The 19,744-nt window shown below is 35.2% G+C and overlaps 5 protein-coding genes across 5 annotated transcripts; 4 read left to right on the top strand and 1 right to left on the bottom strand.

Annotated features, from left to right (window-relative positions):
* The first annotated feature begins 6,051 nt into the window (after window positions 1–6,051).
* On the top strand, window positions 6,052–7,455 carry LOC131625339 (peroxidase 43-like). The gene is made up of 4 exons (XM_058896207.1): window positions 6,052–6,310; window positions 6,405–6,587; window positions 6,673–6,835; window positions 6,952–7,455. The coding sequence occupies exons 1-4, from the start codon at window positions 6,110–6,112 to the stop codon at window positions 7,371–7,373; spliced, it is 969 nt and encodes a 322-aa protein (XP_058752190.1). The 5' UTR covers window positions 6,052–6,109; the 3' UTR covers window positions 7,374–7,455.
* A 1,620-nt stretch (window positions 7,456–9,075) lies between these two features.
* LOC131625334 (peroxidase 43-like) lies at window positions 9,076–10,552 on the top strand. The gene is made up of 4 exons (XM_058896201.1): window positions 9,076–9,322; window positions 9,409–9,591; window positions 9,767–9,929; window positions 10,052–10,552. Exons 1-4 carry the CDS (start codon window positions 9,122–9,124, stop codon window positions 10,474–10,476), a joined length of 972 nt encoding a protein of 323 aa, XP_058752184.1. The 5' UTR covers window positions 9,076–9,121; the 3' UTR covers window positions 10,477–10,552.
* Window positions 10,553–11,678: 1,126 nt separating this feature from the next.
* Window positions 11,679–13,451, top strand: LOC131645127 (peroxidase 43-like). Its single transcript, XM_058915788.1, has 4 exons — window positions 11,679–11,923; window positions 11,991–12,173; window positions 12,348–12,510; window positions 12,885–13,451. The coding sequence occupies exons 1-4, from the start codon at window positions 11,723–11,725 to the stop codon at window positions 13,307–13,309; spliced, it is 972 nt and encodes a 323-aa protein (XP_058771771.1). The 5' UTR covers window positions 11,679–11,722; the 3' UTR covers window positions 13,310–13,451.
* Window positions 13,452–13,613: 162 nt separating this feature from the next.
* On the top strand, window positions 13,614–15,926 carry LOC131645126 (putative clathrin assembly protein At1g03050). The gene is made up of 2 exons (XM_058915787.1): window positions 13,614–14,491; window positions 14,594–15,926. The coding sequence occupies exons 1-2, from the start codon at window positions 13,828–13,830 to the stop codon at window positions 15,730–15,732; spliced, it is 1,803 nt and encodes a 600-aa protein (XP_058771770.1). The 5' UTR covers window positions 13,614–13,827; the 3' UTR covers window positions 15,733–15,926.
* A 1,056-nt stretch (window positions 15,927–16,982) lies between these two features.
* Window positions 16,983–17,943, bottom strand: LOC131645128 (large ribosomal subunit protein eL42). Its single transcript, XM_058915789.1, has 4 exons — window positions 17,793–17,943; window positions 17,520–17,699; window positions 17,318–17,392; window positions 16,983–17,212 (listed from the first exon to the last, which is right to left on the bottom strand). Exons 1-4 carry the CDS (start codon window positions 17,793–17,795, stop codon window positions 17,153–17,155), a joined length of 318 nt encoding a protein of 105 aa, XP_058771772.1. The 5' UTR covers window positions 17,796–17,943; the 3' UTR covers window positions 16,983–17,152.
* Between the last annotated feature and the right edge of the window lie 1,801 nt (window positions 17,944–19,744).

The following is a 19,744-nucleotide window of genomic DNA, read 5'->3' as shown; positions in this document are numbered from 1 at the left end:
TTAGAAGCATTTTGATTTGGTTTGAAGGTTGATTTAGGGGTCTGCCATGGAAGTTGCAGGAAATTGCATCGCAGGGGTGTTTCGGAAGTTCATTTCCGAAAACACCTCCATCCCAGTTTTCGGAAATGAACTTTCGAAATCTATCAGAAGTTCAAATTTTTTTGTTTTTTATTTTGTCTCGCATATTAATCGATTTTAATTGTTTACAGGAACATGTCTTCTAGAGAGGGCGCTAAGGGAAGAAAGGATTCTTCAAAGAAAGAGGTGAAAGAGGTGAAGGAGGTGAAGGAGGTGAAGGAGGTGAAGGAGAAGAAGAAGGTTTCGACCGGCTCTACTTCTCGTTCCCAGGCGGCCCGGGGCCCGGGGCCCGGATGCTCAAGCTCAGTCTTCAGGCGTGAGAGTCGTGATCAACGCTGATGGTTCTGAGACTGAGTGGGATGAGGATTGGTATAATTATCTTCATTCGGAGGAGTTCGCTCGTCGGGAAGAATAACGTGTTTTTTTTTGTTTGATGTGTATTTTGTAACGCTCGTCGGGCAGAATAACATGTTTTTGTTTTGTTTTGTTCTGATTTCGGATTGTATCGCACAGTGTATTTGTATTGGATTTATCATGTTAGTTTTTGGAAGTGGTAACCGGGGTCGGAACATATGACGGATGAGGTGGATGTCTGGAGGAAGTAGAACTGGAGATACGTCCACCACGAGACAAAGTAGCCAATCAATGTAAGCTATAGTTAATGATTATCATCTGGGGACGTCATTTCTAAAAAATCAAGATTAAAAATAATAAGATTTTTTTCCAATTTTTTGTAATGACGTCCCCTGATGATAATGATAAATTATAGCTTACATTGATTGGCTCCTTTGTCTCGCGGTGGACGTACCTCCGGGTCTTCTTCTTCCGGACATCCACCTCCTCCGTCATATGTTTCGGCTCCGGTTACACCTCCTCCGTCATTTGTTACTTTCAGTTGTACGTATTTTTATTAAAATAATAAATAAACCTTTTGAAATTTGGAAGCCTTTTTTTCTCCCCACCACTCTCTCATCCCCACCTACCCGTGTTTAACAATATGTAACTTAAATTTTATGTAATATTATCGTTGTAATTTTCACCCGATTAAATAAAGCGAATTGTTCATTTTCTTCTGTCCAGACCTATTTTCGGAAGTGCATTTCCGAATTCCTCCAAGGGGGGTGCGCTCGGAGATGAACTTCCGAAACACCACATTTTCTGAAAAGTGACTTTATTTCGGAGATGCATCTCCGAAATCAATATTTTATATTAAAAAAAACACGTTTTCGGAAGTTCATTTCCGAAAACACCTTTTTTCCAAAAAAAAGTACAGTTTCGGAAATGAACTTCCGAAACAAAGGGTATTGTGGTAAATTCACCAGGGGTGGGCAAGAAGGTTAGGAGGTGGGTGAAGAAAAAACCAAACAACATATAATGATACGTACCCTTAATTATGCGCAAACACGCTAAATCAGTAATGATCTCAATTAAGTTATATCATGCGTTGTCATATATAAAATCCTTAAATTGACAATTGACTGTTAAAATCATGTTCATTGACTTGGGGCATGATCATAGTTCTGAACTGAGAGAAGTTGTATTATTGAAGTGACTAAATCCATTATTTGTCATTTGTATAAAATGATCTAATAGATTAATTGTTTTCTGGAATTATAAAACAATGATCATTTTAAAATTCTTGTGTGGGGAATATCACAGTTTATGTTATTCTGATTTGTTAGGTTATATTTAAGTTCGCCTTCCTTCAGTATTTTCTTCACCAATAAAAGGCAACGAGGATGGAATCACATTCCTAAAGTTTTGTTTGAATCTTATGTGATGATGATAACGGTAAGATGAAATTAAAGTGTGATGATAATGGACAAAATGTGATGAAAACTGGCAAAAAGGCTTATAATTGGATGAAGAATGATGTGAATTAGTGATGAATACAGATGATGGAACAAGTAAGAGAAGAACATGACTCCAAACATACACCAAGTTAATTAATTCAAAATAAATTTTGAGTTCAACCTCAAGTTTAAGTTTGACACAAAATCCATCTTGATTTAAAGCATGATGTAACACTTTATGATTGCAAAATGAAGCTATAAAATTCAATCTTAAATTTGTTTCAAGTTGTATGGAAAAAGAAATATGATAAAATGGAAGCAAGACAAAGTGAAACATAACAAGAGGAAAGTATAATCACATTCAAATTAGGCTTGAAACAAGGATGATGCAAAAATGAAAGAAGTGAAGTCAACTTCCAAATATATACCACTTCTAACTTCGAACTCAGATGGACTTCTAGAGGTGATTAACAAATGATCATCTGTAAACATGCGATGTTGTGATATTTTTCCCTCTTGAAATGGAAACTAAATTGCTTAGTTCAAAACTTGGTTACTTTAGTGACCAAATAAAATAGTCATGATAAGATAATACCATCATTAGGCCTAATGACATAAATCAAAGAGGAGGGGTAAAATTGGGATAAGACAGCTAGGGATGATGTTTTTTAGGTGTCCTTTACTTATCATTCTTTTATGGCCTCTTATATTCTTTTAAGTCACCCTTCCTCCATAGGAAATTTGTCCCTCCCCCTCACTTGGAGTAGTTGAGAACCTTCTAAGGTGATTGACTTCTCTTGAAAAACTTTTTATTTATAGATTCTCCTCTAGAGAGAATTTGTTCATGAAAAATATTTCATATGATTGTGGAACCTGGCCTTACCTTGTGTCTTATTTGTGGTGTTTTTGTCGAGTCAACTTCTCACTTGTTTGTAAGTTGCAAATTAATTAACAGTGTGTGGTATAGGATTTTCAGCTGGATGGAGTGACATATAGTTATTCCTAGAGATCATAGTCTTCTCTTTGAGAATTTTCTTTCTTTAGGTAGTAGTTAGAAGATTATGGGAGTTTTCTATGATTTGACATGTTGTGGTTTGGACCATCTAGAGGGTCCGAAATAAGATTGTGTTTTTTTTATTTCTTCAACAAACATGATTCAAGTGGAGGAAAGTAGTATATTTTTTACTCAAAATGGTTTTTTTTTTAGATTAGTGGATAACTCTTGCAACTCATAGAATGACTTTAGAATCCTGTCCTTTCGATTAATTTATGGCTAATCGAGATTTCGGTCATGATGGAAATGTGAGTGTTTCTTTCCTTCTTCCCTAAGTGGTCTTGATTTATTGTTGGTGGTTCAATTGTCTTGAGCTCTAACTTGATTCTTTTTTGGTGTGCAGCTTTTAGAGGACGGTTTTTCTAGAGTTGACTAATAATGGAAATTAGTTATACTTATTTGTAAACATAAAAATGTGTTCCTGTTTTTTTTATATTTAGATTATATCGCAATATTAATTAGAAATTAAATTTGTTATTCTCCGAATGTCGTCTTTTGCCGGAACTCCTTTACTATTTGAGTTCAAGTGTTTGGTTGATTATATTACACGTTTAATAAAGGAGGAGTAAACATTTTTACCCCATTATTTTTTTTTTAATGAGTCTTGATATGAATATACAAAATGGGTCCGGAACGCATCTCTCGACACTGACACCGTATACATTATGTATATTATATAATAAAATATTTCATTTGCAAGTTTTCCGAGATAACAGAAAAATGTTTTTAAAAAAAGAGTGAAGACCCATTTTGATCCCTCATAAAAACTACAGAACCTAAATTAGTCCTCTACAAAAAATAGGATCCGATTTAATCCCTTACAAAATATAATCGGGTCATATTAGTCTTTTTGTAAATATTTTTTTCAAACCGGTTTTTTCTTCTACTTTTAAACCGTGACTGGACCGGCAAGTCGTATTTTATTTTTCATTTTTCATATTTTAAATACTAAATTAATTTTTATTTTTAATTTCAATTTTATTTTTAAACAATTCAGATTTTAAAATACAAAAAAAGATAAGATTTGTTTTGAAAAGGAATCGAACTCAAGACATTTAGGTCACATCCTATGCCTTTACCACTATGCCAACGTACACTTGTGACAAATAATTCGCATGATTTATAGTAATATTAAACAATTCTAAATTTAAAATATAAAATATAAAATTTGTACCATGAGGTCTCAAACTCAAGTCCCTTCAAATTTAATGATAGTCACTTCACTATAAATATGAAAAGTGATTTAAGAGCGGGTGAATCAGTTAGATTAATCGGTATTAGTGAATTTTTCTCGATTATGAATGTTAACAATGTTGTTCTAATTTTTTCGAAATTGTTATAATAATTTCAAAAAAATCAAAACATTGTCAACATTCATTATCGAGAAAAATTCACTAATATCAATTAATCTAATTCATGCAACCCATCCTAGATTACTTTTCATATTTACAATAAAGTGACTACTATTTAATTTGAAGGGACTTGGGTTTGAGACCCCGTAAGTATCAAAATTTATATTTTTTGTTTTAAATTCAGAATTGTTTAATATTACTGTAAATCATGTCAATTATTTGTCATCAATGTATGTTGACATAGTGGTAAAGGCATAGGATGTGACCTAAATGTCTTGAGTTTGATTCCTTCTTAGAACAAATCTTATCTTTTTTTATATTTCAAAATCTGAATTTAAAAAATGAAAAATAAAATACGACTTGACGGTCCAGTCACGGTTAATATGACCCGGTTATATTTTGTAAGGGATTAAATCGGGTCTTATTTTTTGTGGAGGACTAATTTGAGTTCTGTAGTTTTTGTGAGGGACCAAAATGAGTCTTCACTCTTAAAAAAAAAAAATCTAAATAACCGTATAAATACTATGAAACCAATTTTATGAATTTTTCTACGTGCTTTGTACGGATTACGAATACTAGTATCATAAATACACAACCTTAAGTTGACACATTGAAGAATAAGTTTGAAACGTGTCAAGTAAAAAACATGAGACATGACCTGTTACCCTTTTGTTCTTTTCTCAGTTTATCAAAAACTTGTTCATGCATGAATCATTCGCACGCAGTTCAACTTCTGTATACCAATAACAACATCTGTGGTTTCTTCAACTTCATCTTTTTGGAATAAACCAAAGCTTTCATAATACCAAGACGCGTCAATTAATTGTCTTTGAATGTGAAAATGAGAATACTACAATGTAGTAGTTTTATCTCTTGTCCCCCTAATTAATGGTAAGGAATAATCTTAGTGTGCATATATATATATATATATATATATAATATATATAATATATATATATTATATATATATATATATATATATATATATATATATATATATATATATATATATATATATATATATGCACACTAAGATTATTCCTTACCATTAATTAGGGGGACAAGAGATAAAACTACTACATTGTAGTATTCTCATTTTCACATTCAAAGACAATTAATTGACGCGTCTTGGTATTATGAAAGCTTTGGTTTATTCCAAAAAGATGAAGTTGAAGAAACCACAGATGTTGTTATTGGTATACAGAAGTTGAACTGCGTGCGAATGATTCATGCATGAACAAGTTTTTGATAAACTGAGAAAAGAACAAAAGGGTAACAGGTCATGTCTCATGTTTTTTACTTGACACGTTTCAAACTTATTCTTCAATGTGTCAACTTAAGGTTGTGTATTTATGATACTAGTATTCGTAATCCGTACAAAGCACGTAGAAAAATTCATAAAATTGGTTTCATAGTATATATCATTTAAGATGTTAAACATACCTGCTATTGAATTTTTACTATCACATTCGATTAAGTTTCAAATGTCCAGTCTTAAGCGTGAAGAATCTACATAAAAAGAATACTAAATATGATTTATGTATGTGCTTTTGAATACGGTCTCTAATGTAAGAAATCAAAACTGTCAAAGACACTGGTAAGACTCTCTGTAAAAGAATCACCGTCTCTTAGTGTTAGAAAAACAAAAGTGTCACGTAGCAATTATTAGTAACATATTTTTGATACGCACCCTTCACCTTTTCTTTTTGTTTGTTTTGTAGCCATATTTAGTTTGTGCTTCTGACAGACACTTCCTATAAATAAACATATCTATGTTGTGATAGCTGAAAACATAACAACAGATATACCATATTGTTATTGTACTAGAACTGATGTCTCTCTTTGTTTTTGTGTCTCTCCTATTCTCATTCTTAATTGCTGGTTCTAAGGGTCAGCTTCGAATTAGTTTCTACTCAGACACATGTCTTCCAGCAGAATCCATTGTCCGTGATGTTGTTAGAGAGGCTTCTCTTTCTGACCCGACCATGCCTGCTGCCTTGCTTAGGCTTCAATTTCATGATTGCTTTGTTGAGGTATATGTTTTTTTCTCTTAAGTAGTTACATGTTTTGGTTCTAGTAAGTAGTAGTAACATTTTTTGACATGATTTGGATGCGTTTTTTCTTCAGGGATGTGATGGTTCCATTCTGGTTGATAATGTTCCAGAACCAGAAAAAGATGCATTTGCACATCAAGGTCTTAAAGGGCTTGATGTGATAGAAAAAGCTAAGGCGAAATTGGAAGAAGCTTGTCCAGGAGTGGTTTCTTGTGCAGATATTGTTGCATTGGCAGCAAGAGAAGCAATTGTCATGGTTCATTATATTTCACTTTTTGCTAAAGAATTGAATTTTCATTATTGAAGTTGTTAACTAGAGACTAATATATCTTGTGATGTAGGCAAATGGACCTTGGTACAAAGTTCCTACAGGGAGGAGAGACGGATTTGTATCCGATAAATCTCTTGCAGATGATATGCCAGATGTCAGTGATTCAATTCTGCAACTCAAAACCAAGTTTATGGACAAGGGTCTCACAGATAAAGACCTTGTCCTTCTCAGTGGTACTCTCTCTATCTTTCTCTCGCACTTACATAGACACGAACAAGACACGTCGATACCAATAATAATTTCTAACCATAGTAACTAATGTAATGGTTCAATTTTGTGATAAATTCAGCTGCACATACGATAGGAACAACAGCGTGTTTCTTCATGACAAAAAGACTATACAACTTTTTTCCTGGTGGTGGATCAGACCCAGCTATAAATCCAAATTTCCTGCCAGAACTTCAGGCAAAGTGCCCACGGACGGGAGACGTGAACGACCGTTTAGCCATGGACATAACGACTGAAAGAAAATTCGACAAGAACATATTGAGAAACATAAGGGAAGGTTTTGCAGTGTTAGAATCAGATGCAAGACTTAACGATGACGCAAGAACGAAAGCTGTGATGGAATCCTACTTAGGTCCCTTCACTCCAGTATTAGGACCTTCTTTCGAAAATGATTTTGTCGAGTCAATTGTTAAAATGGGACAAATTGGTGTCAAGACAGGTTCCGATGGAAACATTAGGCGTGTCTGCTCGAAACTCGATTGATGTTCACATAATAACTATGATGTATAATGAGATTGTAAAAATAAAATAAAAATGTGAATGATATTTGCATTCATAATTAGAAGACTTAAAGTTGGTGAGAGGTCACATTTGAAAAAGTCAAAAGCTACTGATTATGATACTAACTAAACAATCAATTTAGTGTAGTTCTAACCTTATGATCATATGTGGTTCCAATTAATCTTATCAACTGTCCCCTACAAACAAGAAATGGGGGAATGAAGTTTCAGACTAGCATAAACAATAGGTAAATTCAAACTTCTACAATGCTAAAAAATATATATGCCACCAGAATTCAAACTTTTTTCTTGATTAATACTATGCAGTTAATTTATAACCGGAAAATAACTAACCAGTCATATTGTTGCTTATACTTCTATTCTGGGAGTCCGAATACCAACTGTAGTGATTGCCCCCGACTTTAGTGATTGTCCCAGCGGTAGTTGCGACTACTATCCCGGGCGTAATTCATGAGGTAAAACAGTTGACTATTGCGTCGGCTGGCTTTCCTATTCATGAGCATTTGTCGTCTCCATCCCCTGTCAAGAGAAGTCGGGGTGATAACGCGTCCACTCTTGTTGAATAGAGTTCTTCCAAATGGGTTCTCTTGTCTAAGGGTGCCGAGCAGGAGGCTCTTACTCATTTCTTCCGGATTTCTGCCATTCTTTCGCTTCAGATACCTAGCACCCCAGAGAAATATGTTGCTGTTGGGGCCAATGAGGATTTGGCTTTCGTCCGGGGCTAATCTGCGACTGACAAGTAAGGTCTTTTTGCAGATGTTTCTCATACCTTGTTTAGGGTCGGATTCCTGGTTTCTATGGTAACTGCTGGCCATGACAATATACTATGCTCTGGCGACCTTTCTAGGGAGCGGGATGAATTGAAGGAGAAATGTGAGGCCCTTGATCGATGGACCACATACAATTTTCATATTCCTAATTAATTTTCCACTTCTTCATCCAATTGTAATCATTTGAACTGAATTTGAACCCCCTACAAGAGCTGCAAGGTGCACAATCAACACATATGTCTTAACCCTTGTATTTGCATGCATGGACTCTTTGTAGCCTTGTGAGGTTAAGTCTAATAAATTTTCTCATTATTATCAACTTTGTTGCCAAACCTGCAATAGTTATATTGGGAGATTTAGACTCAAAGCATTAAGAACCATGATGTAAGACTAATTAAGAATCATAGATATATATACATATAAGTCCAAAAACAATGTTGATGCAAGTTGCATTGAATAGGTAACTCTCACAAGGCCAAACAAAAAATGTAATGCCTTCATCATCACACAATTTCTTTAACCATAAATATCCATGCAATGTTTACCTTTCTTATTCCAGCCAAAGTTTGCCATTTTGTAAGAAATCCCAAGAGTTAACAGCTGTTTTTTTTATCTAAATATACAAAATGTGATCACTTATGCAAAACACTAATGCAAAAATCTGAAAGGTGTACGTATAAACTTTGATTTGGAATTAAACTAAGATTCCTTACGCGTCTTGAAATTATGAAACCAAAGTGTCAAAGACACTGTATGTTTGTATCTATTATTAGTAACATGTTTTTGCAGACGTACCCTTCACCTTATCTTTGTTTTGTAGCCATATTTAGTTTGTGCTTCTTACAGACACTTCCTATTTTATATGTATAAATATATCAATGTATTGTGATGGCTGAATGCATAGCAACAGATATACCGTATTGTTATTTTACTCGAAGTGATGTCTCCCTTTGTTTTTTTGTCTCTCCTATTCTTATTCTTAATTGATGGTTCTAAGGGTCAGCTTCGAGTTGGTTTCTACTCAAACACATGTTATCTAGCAGAACACATTGTCCATGATGTTGTTAGAGAAGCTTCTCTTTCTGACCCGACCGTGCCTGCTGTTTTGCTTAGGCTTCATTTTCATGACTGCTTTGTTGAGGTATGTGTTTCTGTCTCTTAAGTGTAACATGTTTTGGTTCTAGTAACACTTTTTGACATGATTTGATTTGGATGGTTTTTGTTCAGGGATGTGATGGTTCCGTTCTGATTGATAATGTTCGGGAACCAGAAAAGGATGCATTTGAACATCTAGGTCTTAGAGGATTTGATGTGATAGAAAAAGCTAAGGCGAAATTGGAAGAATCTTGTCCAGGAGTGGTTTCTTGTGCAGATATTGTTGCATTGGCAGCAAGAGAAGCAATTGTCATGGTTCTATCCTAATTCCTAACTTCATTATATTTCACTTTTTGATGTCATGCAAGCATCGTGATTTTTATATGTAACTGCAGAGACTAATCTTTTGAGTTAGACGATAACACGTTTTTTACAAACTTTTTTTTTTCAAGAGTTTTAATACCGTTGCATGAATTTTGATTCGGTGTAGACAAATGGACCTTGGTACAAAGTTCCTACAGGGAGGAGAGATGGATTAGTTTCCGATAAATCTCATGCAGGTGATATACCAGATGTTAGGGAATCCATTCAGCAACTCAAAACCAAGTTTAGGAACAAGGGTCTCACAGATAAAGACCTTGTCCTTCTCAGTGGTACTCTCTCTATCTTTCTCTCGAACTTACATAGACACGAACAAGACACTGGAACGTCGATACCAATAATAATTTCTAACCATAGTAACTAATGTAATGGTTTACTCTTGTGATAAATTCAGCTGCACATACAATAGGAACCACGGCGTGTTTCTTCATGACAAAAAGACTATACAACTTTTTTCCATCTGGTGGTGGATCAGACCCAGCTATAAGTCCAAGCTTCCTTCCAGAACTTCAGGCAAAGTGTCCTCGGACGGGACACGATAACGACCGTTTAGCCATGGATATAATGACTGAAAGAAAATTCGACAAGAACATATTAAGGAACATAAGGGAAGGTTTTGCTGTGTTAGAATCAGATGCAAGACTTAACGATGACGCAAGAACCAAGGCTGTGATGGAATCATACTTAGGTCCCCTCACTCCAATATTAGGACCTTCTTTCGAAAATGATTTTGTTGAGTCAATCGTTAAAATGGGACAAATTGGTGTCAAGACAGGTTCCGATGGAAACATTAGGCGTGTCTGCTCGAAACTCGATTGATGTTCAGATATTAACTATGATGTATAATGAGATAGTAAAAATAAAATAAAAATGTGAATGATATTTGCATTCTTAATTAGAAGACTCAAAAGTTGGTGAGGTCACATTTGAAAAAGTCAGAAGATGATAAGAAAATTAGCAGATGAATATCTTTTCATGCCAAATATAGCAAAGTCCAAGAATATCATAATTAATGAATGCTTTCACTAACTCTCCTATGGCTCCCATGTTTTCATGCTACAAAATTTGATAATGCTTAACTCGGGTTGTAATGTTTTCCCCATAGAGGAACAGAAGAAATGAAAGTTGGAACAAAAGACAGATAGAAAATTGTGACAGTTTTAAAGACCGCATAATTCACACAAAAACATAATGGGCTTTCAATTTAAACATAAATAAATAATGGCGGTGAAAAACGTCATTTTATTATTAATATGACGTCGATTAACAAAATCGTCAAAATTTACTCATGCCGTGATGTTTATACCTTTATTATTCAAGCCAAAATTTGTCAATATTGTAAGAAATCTCAAAAGTTAAGAGCTGTTTTATCTAAAAATACAAAATAAGTGACACCAACGTGTCAAACACTAGACACGTCTTTCAGCAAAAATCTAAAGTTGTAAGTATAAATTTTGATTTGGAGTTAAACTAAGATTCTTTACCATTAATTAAGGGGGCAAGAGATAAAACTAGTACATTGTAATATTCTCATTTTCACATTCAAGGACAATTAATTGACGCGTCTTGAGATTATAAAAACACAGATGTTGTTATTGATATACAGAAGAGAAGTTGAACTGGTTGCGAATGATTCATGAACAAGTTTTTGATAAAATAGAGAAATGACAACAATACAGAATTGACTAAGAAAAGAACAAAAAGGAAACAGATCATGTCTCATGCATTGTCACTTGACACGTTTCAAACTCCATTCTACTTAGAAGACACGACACTGTTATGCATGATCCTTTGAACTCTGTAGAAAAATCACTTGCCTTTGGGGCCAAGAAACCTAAAGAATCACGGTCTCTGGTGTTAGAAAACCAAAAGTGTCAAAGACACTGTATCTATTATTAGTAACATATTTTTGAAAAGTACCCTTAACCTATTATTTGTTTTGTAGCAATGTTTAGATTTTGCTTCAGACAGACGTTTCCTATTATATGTATATAAATATATCAGTATGTTGTGATAGCTGAATACATAACAACAGATATACCATATTGTTATTTTACTTGAAGTGATGTCTCCCTTTGTTTTTGTGTCTCTCCTATTCTTATTCGTAATTCATGGTTCTAAGGGTCAGCTTAAAATTGATTTCTACTCGGACAAATGTTTTCTAGCAGAACTCATTGTCCATGATGTTGTTAGAAAAGCTGCTCTTTCTGACCCGACCGTGCCTGCTGCTTTGCTTAGGCTTCATTTTCATGACTGCTTTGTTGAGGTATGTGTTTCTGTCTCTTAAGTATTATCATTTTTTGACATGATTTAATTTGGATGATTCTTTTTAGGGATGTGATGGTTCCATTCTGATTGATAATGTTCCGGAACCAGAAAAAGATGCATTTGAACATCTAGGTCTTAGAGGATTTGATGTGATAGAAAAAGCTAAGGCAAAATTGGAAGAATCTTGTCCAGGAGTGGTTTCTTGTGCAGATATTGTTGCATTGGCAGCAAGAGAAGCAATTTCCATGGTTCTATCCCAATTCCTAACTTCATTATATTTCACTTTTTGATGTTATGCAAGCATAGTGATTTTTATATGTAACTGCGAAGACTAATCTTTTGAGTTAGACGATAACACGTTCTTTACAAACTTTTTTTTCCAAGAGTTTTAATACCGTTGCATGAATTTTGACACGGTGTAGGCAAATGGACCTTGGTACATAGTTCCTACAGGGAGGAGAGATGGATTAGTTTCCGATAAATCTCTTGCAGGTGATATACCAGATGTTCGTGATTCAATTCAGCAAATCAAAACCAAGTTTAGGAACAAGGGTCTCACAGATAAAGACCTTGTCCTTCTCAGTGGTACTCTCTCTACCTTTGTTTTGTACTTGCATTATGTTGGTGTCCGACACACTAACACGTGTCAAACACCAGATACACCTTAAATCAGAAATGCGGTACTATAAAAGACGAATACAAACCCGCACATATTCCATGCATGCATAGTAGATGAGACCATGGTTGTTGAAGTGATATAAGATTATAATATTCCAACAAATCACTAGTTAAGATTTTGACAAATTTTCAAGATTCAAGAAATGTTGACATAATATCTACCACTCTTTGTTTAATGAGTATTGATATTGACACAATAAAAGGTGACACATTTTTGCACTGAAGTGTGATAATTTCTAACCATAGTAACTACTTATGGTTCACTCTTGTGATAAATTCAGCTGCACATACAATAGGAACAACAGCATGTTTCTTCATGAAAAAAAGACTATACAACTTTTCTCCATCTGGTGGTGGATCCGACCCAGCTATAAGTCCAAATTTCCTTCCAGAACTTCAGGCAAAGTGCCCTCGGACGGGACACGAGAACGACCGTTTAGCCATCGACATAACGACTGAAACAACATTCGACGATAACATATTGAGAAACATAAGGAAAGGCTTTGCTGTGCTAGAATCTGATGCAAGACTTAACGACGATGCAGAAACAAAGGCTGTGATTGAATCATACTTAGCTCCCCTCGCTCCAATATTTGGACCTCATTTCGGATTTGATTTTACTCAGGCAATTGTTAAAATGGGACAAATTGGTGTCAAGACAGGTTCCGATGGAAACATTAGGCGCGTCTGCTCGAAACTCAATTGATGTTTGTTCACATATTAATTATGATGTATAATTAATGAGAATGTAAAAAATAAAATAAAAATGAAATGATATTTCATTCATTTAATCCATAATTAGAAGACTTAAAAGTTGGTGCTGTCACATTTGAAAAAGTCAAAAGATGATATGAAAAAAATAGCAGATAAATATTTTTCATGCCAAATATAGCAAAGTCCAAGAATATCATAATTGATGAATGCTTTTTAGATAATATATGTATCACTAAATCTCCTATGGTTCCCATGTTTTCATGCTACAAAAATGGATAATGCTTAACTCAGATTGTAATGTTTTCCCAATAGAGGAACAGAAGAAATGAAAGTTGGAACAAAAGACAGATAGAAAGAAAAAAACTATCTATCTTTTCACCCCTTATCTTTCTTTTCTTCTTTTCCTTCTAAAGGTTTACATTTCTTGTTTCTTCAACAACAAGTTTCATATATAATCATAAATATTTTGAACATTTTTTCATCAAAATTGAAAGGTAAAAGAAATAAAGTATGCCACCAAGCTCAATTAGAAGAGCCCTTGGGGCAGTAAAGGATCAAACAAGTATAGGACTAGCTAAGGTTGGAAGCAGCACCTCACTTGCTGACCTTGATGTAGCCATCGTGAAGGCGACACGGCACGATGAATATCCGGCGGAAGAGAAACATATAAGGGAGATTTTGAGCCTAACGTGTTACTCGCGTGCGTTTATTAGTGCGTGTGTTAATACGCTCTCGAGGCGTCTCAACAAGACGAAAAGCTGGACGGTTGGTTTGAAAACTCTTATTTTGATTCAAAGGCTTTTGGCGGAGGGTGATCCTGCTTATGAGCAAGAGATATTCTTCTCAACACGGCGCGGGACTCGCCTGCTCAACATGTCTGATTTTCGTGACAGTTTGAAATCTGGTTCTTGGGACTTTTCTGCATTCGTGCGCACGTATTCGTTATATCTAGATGAGAGGCTTGAGTATAAGATGCAAAGTCGACGTGGAAAGCGTGGCATGTTTGGTATTGACGAAGAGGAGGATGAAAGGGAAAGAGAAAGAGAACAGGACAGAGATAAAGACGTCGTTGTAAGATCTACACCGGTGCGTGATATGAAGTTAGAGCAGATTTTTTCCAAAATGCAGCATTTACAATTGCTTATCGAACGCTTTTTAGCTTGTCGTCCGACAGGTTTGTGATCACTAGACCACAAGTTTTTTCTAACAAAATATATTTCTGTTCACTAAATTTACTTAAAACACATTTGCATGGCTGTTTGTTTCAATGCAACAGGGAGTGCAAAGAATCATAGAATTGTGATAGTGGCTCTTTATCCAATTGTGAAGGAGAGTTTTCAATCATATTACGAGATATCGGAAATACTGAGCATTTTAATCGACCGTTTTCCTGACATGGATGTGGCCGACTGTGTTAAGGTGTATGACATTTTCTGTCGTGTTGGAAAACAGTTTGATGAATTAGACCTCTTCTACGGATGGTCCAAGAGTATTGGAATCGCTCGTTCCTCCGAGTACCCCGAGGTAGAAAAGGTCACGCCAAAGAAACTCGAGGTTATGGAAGAGTTTATCAAAGACAAGTCACTCTTAGCACAAAGCCAGAAAGGTAATGCACAAGAAGCGGAGGTTGAAGAACCCAAGGAACCTGAACCCGAACCTGAACCTGAACCGGAGCCCGAACCCGAACCAGAAGAAGTGTGTGAAGTCAAGGCACTACCGCCACCAGTGGAACCGGTTGAAGAAGTGAAGGAAGAGCCTGTAGAGGTGAAAGAAGAAAAAATTGTACAAACCGAAGGCGATTTGTTGAACTTAGGAGATGATAGGGTGACAAATGAACAACATGGTGACAAACTAGCCTTAGCTTTATTTGATGGAGCTGCAGTAACAAGTGAAGGTGCAACAAAAGCACTTCCATGGCACGCATTCGACGAAGGAGCGGATTGGGAAACAGCATTGGTACAATCAACTAGCCACTTAGGGAACCAGAAGCCTGCATTAGGTGGAGGGTTTGATACATTGCTATTGGATGGTATGTATAAACAAAGTGAAATGAATGCAGCAATGCAAGGACAAGGATATGGTGGCAGTGGAAGTGCTAGCAGTGTTGCACTTGGTTCAGCTGGAAGACCTGCAATGTTGGCATTGCCAGCACCAGCATCGTCGGGAAATGGAAACGATTCTAGTTCGGGATATGTAGATCCGTTTGCAGCTTCGTTGGCTATTGCACCACCGTCGTACGTTCAAATGTCAGAGATGGAGAAGAAGCAAAGGTTGCTGGTTGAAGAACAGATGATATGGCAGCAATATGAAAATGATCGTATGCAAGGACGTGTTGCACTGCAAAAACAACAGCCTGGTAGCAATAACTCTTACATGGGAGGGTATCAACAGAATTATGGCGGTTATCATCGTTGAGTAGGATATATATTTTCATTAGTTGGCACTATTTTTCCTCATTCAGAGGGGAGACAATTTTACCAACATGTATTAGAAACACAATTGTTATGTACCAACATGTATTAGATACACAATTGTTCTGTAATCTTGTTAGGACATTGAAGATTAATGTCATACCCACTCTCCTAAGAAAAACTTGTTTTATTTCATAACTTATTTGCCCCTTTAACTTCAGAAAGAACATGATCATTAATCATTCATTAGCAACATTGTCCATATATTCTATTTTGGCTAAAACTAAACTTAACTTTCCAAAACCCTCCATGTGCGCAATATATCATGCTCAAATTTTCCAAAATTTTCCAAAACCCTCCATTCATTAGCAAAATTTTAATCATTGTAATAGTCAATGTACATAGCATGGAGGTGTCTGTCTTACTTTAGTAAGGGCCAATATGATAAAATCAATAATCCAATAGAAACTTCGTAGTTTATTTTAGCTAATTTGGTATAGTTCAACACAGAAATAGTAAAACCATATCAAAACTAACCTTGTTAACTAAGATTAATGGATTATAAATTAGATACTCAGCTTGAAACAGTTGCAATAATGTATTGTCATCATACTTTTTGTTTATTATTTCAAATAGCTCATCAATTTATGTACTTAAGAAAGCTCGTTTTACAAAATGATTGAGATCGAAATTGATTTCTGATTTAACTTGATTATAGAGATGTAAAATGGAGATTCCATTTCAATACAAACATAGATGTGTTTGGAACAGAAAACTAGAACGAAAACTACAGCGAAATAGAAAACCATAACAGCTTAAGATAACATAAAATGTTATCTTAACATGTTCATCACACAATCACCTTGATTTATTCCACACTAACACCTCTATTTTCCTACAATCATGGACGAATTTAACACACTACTTTACTACAAACATGGACAAGCCAACACGGTTGAAACCACTCAAATCACCTTAAGCTAACAAGCTCTTCCAACCCAAATCACCTTGATAACTCATAATAACACAGAACCTAGGGACAACACAGAAAAAGACCAGGAATTATTTCGATTGCTGAACTCACCCAAATTCCTTAGTAGTTTCATTTTACCAAAGATTTAGGAGATGATATACAACCAAAGCCGACAAAAACCAGTAAATGTTGTAAAATCTACAATCTTTTCATACATATGGATTATCTTATGCATGAGCAAATGAGAAATATGTTCATAATCATTAAAGCATTTCAAGAAATGAAAACAAGAACAGATTGAAAAACTTGATAATCTCAAAATGCTTACACTAGAGTCAATCAAAATAGGTATTTCAAATAACAAAATATATCTATCAGAAATCAATAATCCAACAAAACATATTCCAACATAGGAAATATAACATCAAAACAGCAAATCCTAATTCTCCACCTAGAAGAGAGATGTTCCTTTTCCCTTCTTGTCTCCACCAATCTCAAAGTGCTTGCACCTCTGCATAACAAAACACACACCCACATAAACAACTACAAACAACCATATCAAACAAAATAACATTACTGTCCCAATACTTTCTTTCCTTAAACTAAACAAACTAACCTTAATGGCATGCTGAGAAACATGTTTGCAACTCTGGCATTGCAACCTCAGAACAATCTTCTTAGTGGTTTTAGCCTATAACAAATCAAAATCAAACCCAAACATAAAAAAAATCAAATTTTTACTTCTAATCCACACCAAAAAAATTAAATTTACTAAAAAAAATACAAATGAACAAAAAGGGTAATGATGTGATTGTTACCTTCTTGTGGAAGACAGGCTTAGTCTGGCCACCATAACCGGACTGTTTCCGATCGTAACGACGCTTTCCTTGAGCGGCGATACTGTCCTTACCCTTCTTGTATTGGGTGACCTTGTGAAGTGTATGCTTCTTGCATTCCTTGTTCTTGCAGTAGGTCTTCTTGGTCTTCGGAACATTAACCTACAGAAAAACAACAAGGAGAAGGTTAAAGATTGAGCGGTTATCGATTTCGTAGAACTAGCGACGGAGATAAGAGCGGTGGAGAAGGTTTACCATGGTGGCGGCGCGTGGATCGGATCTGGAAGATGAAGTTGTGCGCCGTGAAAATGAAGAAGTGAGGTGATTTGGTGTGTTTTAATGTTTTGGGAATTAGGGTTTCGTGGTTGGGCTTTTGTTGTAAGAAAATGGAATAAGCCCAATACATAGCCCAGCCCGGTTGGGTTTTGTAACTTTGGATTTCTGTACACGTCCATTTTTTTTATACACTCCCTCCCTCCTCTTTGATGTAACATTTTTCTTTAGTAAAATACTAGGGTTGCTAATCAGAAAAGGTAACTCAGATTGGACCAATTGCTTTTCGTAATTCTATTTACAAAGTCCTTAGTAAAATTATTGTCATTAGAATGAAGAAGTGTATGAACTGAGTGGTGTCCCCTAATCAAAATGGTTTCATATCAGGTAGAAATATCCAGGAGAATATGGTAGTTGCTCAAGAACTTCTCCATAGTATGCACAAGTTGAAAGGCAAAAAAAAGTGTTTTTTGCTTTCAAAATTGATTTAGCAAAGGCTTATGATATGTTGAACTGGAGTTATATAGAGAAGTGTTTGAGGATTTGAATATCCCTGAAAAATTCCAGAGTACTAATATGTCTATTATTTTATCTGTTAACATGAGTGGTTGAAACCACTCAAATCACCTTAAGCTAACACGGTTGAAACCATTCAAATCACCTTAAACAAAAAGGTGACCCGATTTTGCCTTATCTTTTTGTCTTTTGCATATATTAGTTATCCCATGTGATTATGGATATTGTGGAGAAGAATAAGTGGGGTATGAAAGATGGTAGGAAAGGGCCAGGGGTTTCTCACCTTATGTTCATAAACGACCTCATTCTATTTGGTAAGGCCATTGTCCATCAGATCACATGCATAATGAAGGTTCTCACAAATTTCTGCAAAGCTTATGGGCAAAGAGTAAGTGTTGAGAAATATAATATTATGCTTTATAAAAATACCCTTATGCATGTTAGAAGACATATTGTGCAAGATTTAGGTCTAAGAGAAACTATGGAGCTTGGTATGTATTTAGGGGTGCCACTGACAAGTCAAATCCCTGTAGTCAAGAATTACCATTACCTCATTGATAAAGTGATAGTTAATCTTGTTAATTGGAGTGGTAAGCATTTATCTTTTGTTAGGAGAGTCACATTAGCTAAATCGGTTATTGAAGTGTTGTCTACCTATGCCATGATGAGTAGTTAGGTACCCCTAACTTACTTGAAAGAGATTCACAAAATTCAGAGGAATTTCATAAGGGGTCATTGTGATAACAAGAGACATGTGCCTATTATAAGGTGGAAGGTGTAACACCCCGATAATTAGATTTAATCATTTAATTATTATATGATGTTTTTTATGTGATTATGTGATTGTGTGATGCGTGACGTTGTGTTGATGTGTGTGGGGTAGTAAAATTTAGGTGTTAATTAGAACAATAATATAAAAATAGTCTAATTAGCATTGTTATTATTTAAATAAAATAATAGATAATGAGGAAGAGTTAGTAAGGGCATAGTTGGAAGTTCATAGTAAGGGTCCTAAGGCTAACTAGGTAAAAGAGAATATGAGAGATTGTTCATTCGGCGTAGAATTTGGAGAGAACGTGAAGGAAGAGAGAGCTAGGGCAAGAAGAGGAGGAGAAGAAGATCAATCGTAGGAACTCAAAAAGAGAATTTGTTCGACTAATAATCTAAGGTAAGGGAGTTATCGTGATCATTATGTTTGATTTAAGGAAATGATAATTGTATGTTGGGGGTTTTGTGTTTTTCTTGATGAAAGTGACGAATCCATGGTGATTATTTGTTTGCTTGTATGAATAATATGTTGTACGATGATGATGATTGTATTGGTGATTGATCACATGACATAGGATTAAAATCCTCCATTAACATGATTTAGAAGGTTTAGGATTGATGAAGATGATTGGAGATATAAAGAATGCGTG

Source organism: Vicia villosa, linkage group LG1 (assembly GCF_029867415.1).
Source record: "Vicia villosa cultivar HV-30 ecotype Madison, WI linkage group LG1, Vvil1.0, whole genome shotgun sequence".
Taxonomy (NCBI): domain Eukaryota; kingdom Viridiplantae; phylum Streptophyta; class Magnoliopsida; order Fabales; family Fabaceae; genus Vicia; species Vicia villosa.
This window is presented reverse-complemented; position numbering and strand designations above follow the sequence as displayed.

What these genes read in the sequence shown, in the direction of transcription:
- LOC131625339 (XM_058896207.1), top strand. Translation starts at nt 6,110, where the DNA reads ATGTCTCTCTTTGTTTTTGTGTCTCTCCTATTCTCATTCTTAATTGCT. An exon ending in TTCATGATTGCTTTGTTGAG is followed by an intron (nt 6,311 to 6,404) that starts GTATATGTTTTT and finishes TTTTTTCTTCAG; the next exon opens with GGATGTGATGGTTCCATTCT. An exon ending in CAAGAGAAGCAATTGTCATG is followed by an intron (nt 6,588 to 6,672) that starts GTTCATTATATT and finishes CTTGTGATGTAG; the next exon opens with GCAAATGGACCTTGGTACAA.
- LOC131625334 (XM_058896201.1), top strand. Translation starts at nt 9,122, where the DNA reads ATGTCTCCCTTTGTTTTTTTGTCTCTCCTATTCTTATTCTTAATTGAT. An exon ending in TTCATGACTGCTTTGTTGAG is followed by an intron (nt 9,323 to 9,408) that starts GTATGTGTTTCT and finishes GTTTTTGTTCAG; the next exon opens with GGATGTGATGGTTCCGTTCT. An exon ending in AGACCTTGTCCTTCTCAGTG is followed by an intron (nt 9,930 to 10,051) that starts GTACTCTCTCTA and finishes TGATAAATTCAG; the next exon opens with CTGCACATACAATAGGAACC.
- LOC131645127 (XM_058915788.1), top strand. Translation starts at nt 11,723, where the DNA reads ATGTCTCCCTTTGTTTTTGTGTCTCTCCTATTCTTATTCGTAATTCAT. An exon ending in TTCATGACTGCTTTGTTGAG is followed by an intron (nt 11,924 to 11,990) that starts GTATGTGTTTCT and finishes GATTCTTTTTAG; the next exon opens with GGATGTGATGGTTCCATTCT. An exon ending in CAAGAGAAGCAATTTCCATG is followed by an intron (nt 12,174 to 12,347) that starts GTTCTATCCCAA and finishes GACACGGTGTAG; the next exon opens with GCAAATGGACCTTGGTACAT.
- LOC131645126 (XM_058915787.1), top strand. Translation starts at nt 13,828, where the DNA reads ATGCCACCAAGCTCAATTAGAAGAGCCCTTGGGGCAGTAAAGGATCAA. An exon ending in TTTAGCTTGTCGTCCGACAG is followed by an intron (nt 14,492 to 14,593) that starts GTTTGTGATCAC and finishes TCAATGCAACAG; the next exon opens with GGAGTGCAAAGAATCATAGA.
- LOC131645128 (XM_058915789.1), bottom strand. An exon ending in AGCCTGTCTTCCACAAGAAG is followed by an intron (nt 17,393 to 17,519) that starts GTAACAATCACA and finishes GATTTGTTATAG; the next exon opens with GCTAAAACCACTAAGAAGAT. An exon ending in TTTCTCAGCATGCCATTAAG is followed by an intron (nt 17,213 to 17,317) that starts GTTAGTTTGTTT and finishes TTTGTTATGCAG; the next exon opens with AGGTGCAAGCACTTTGAGAT.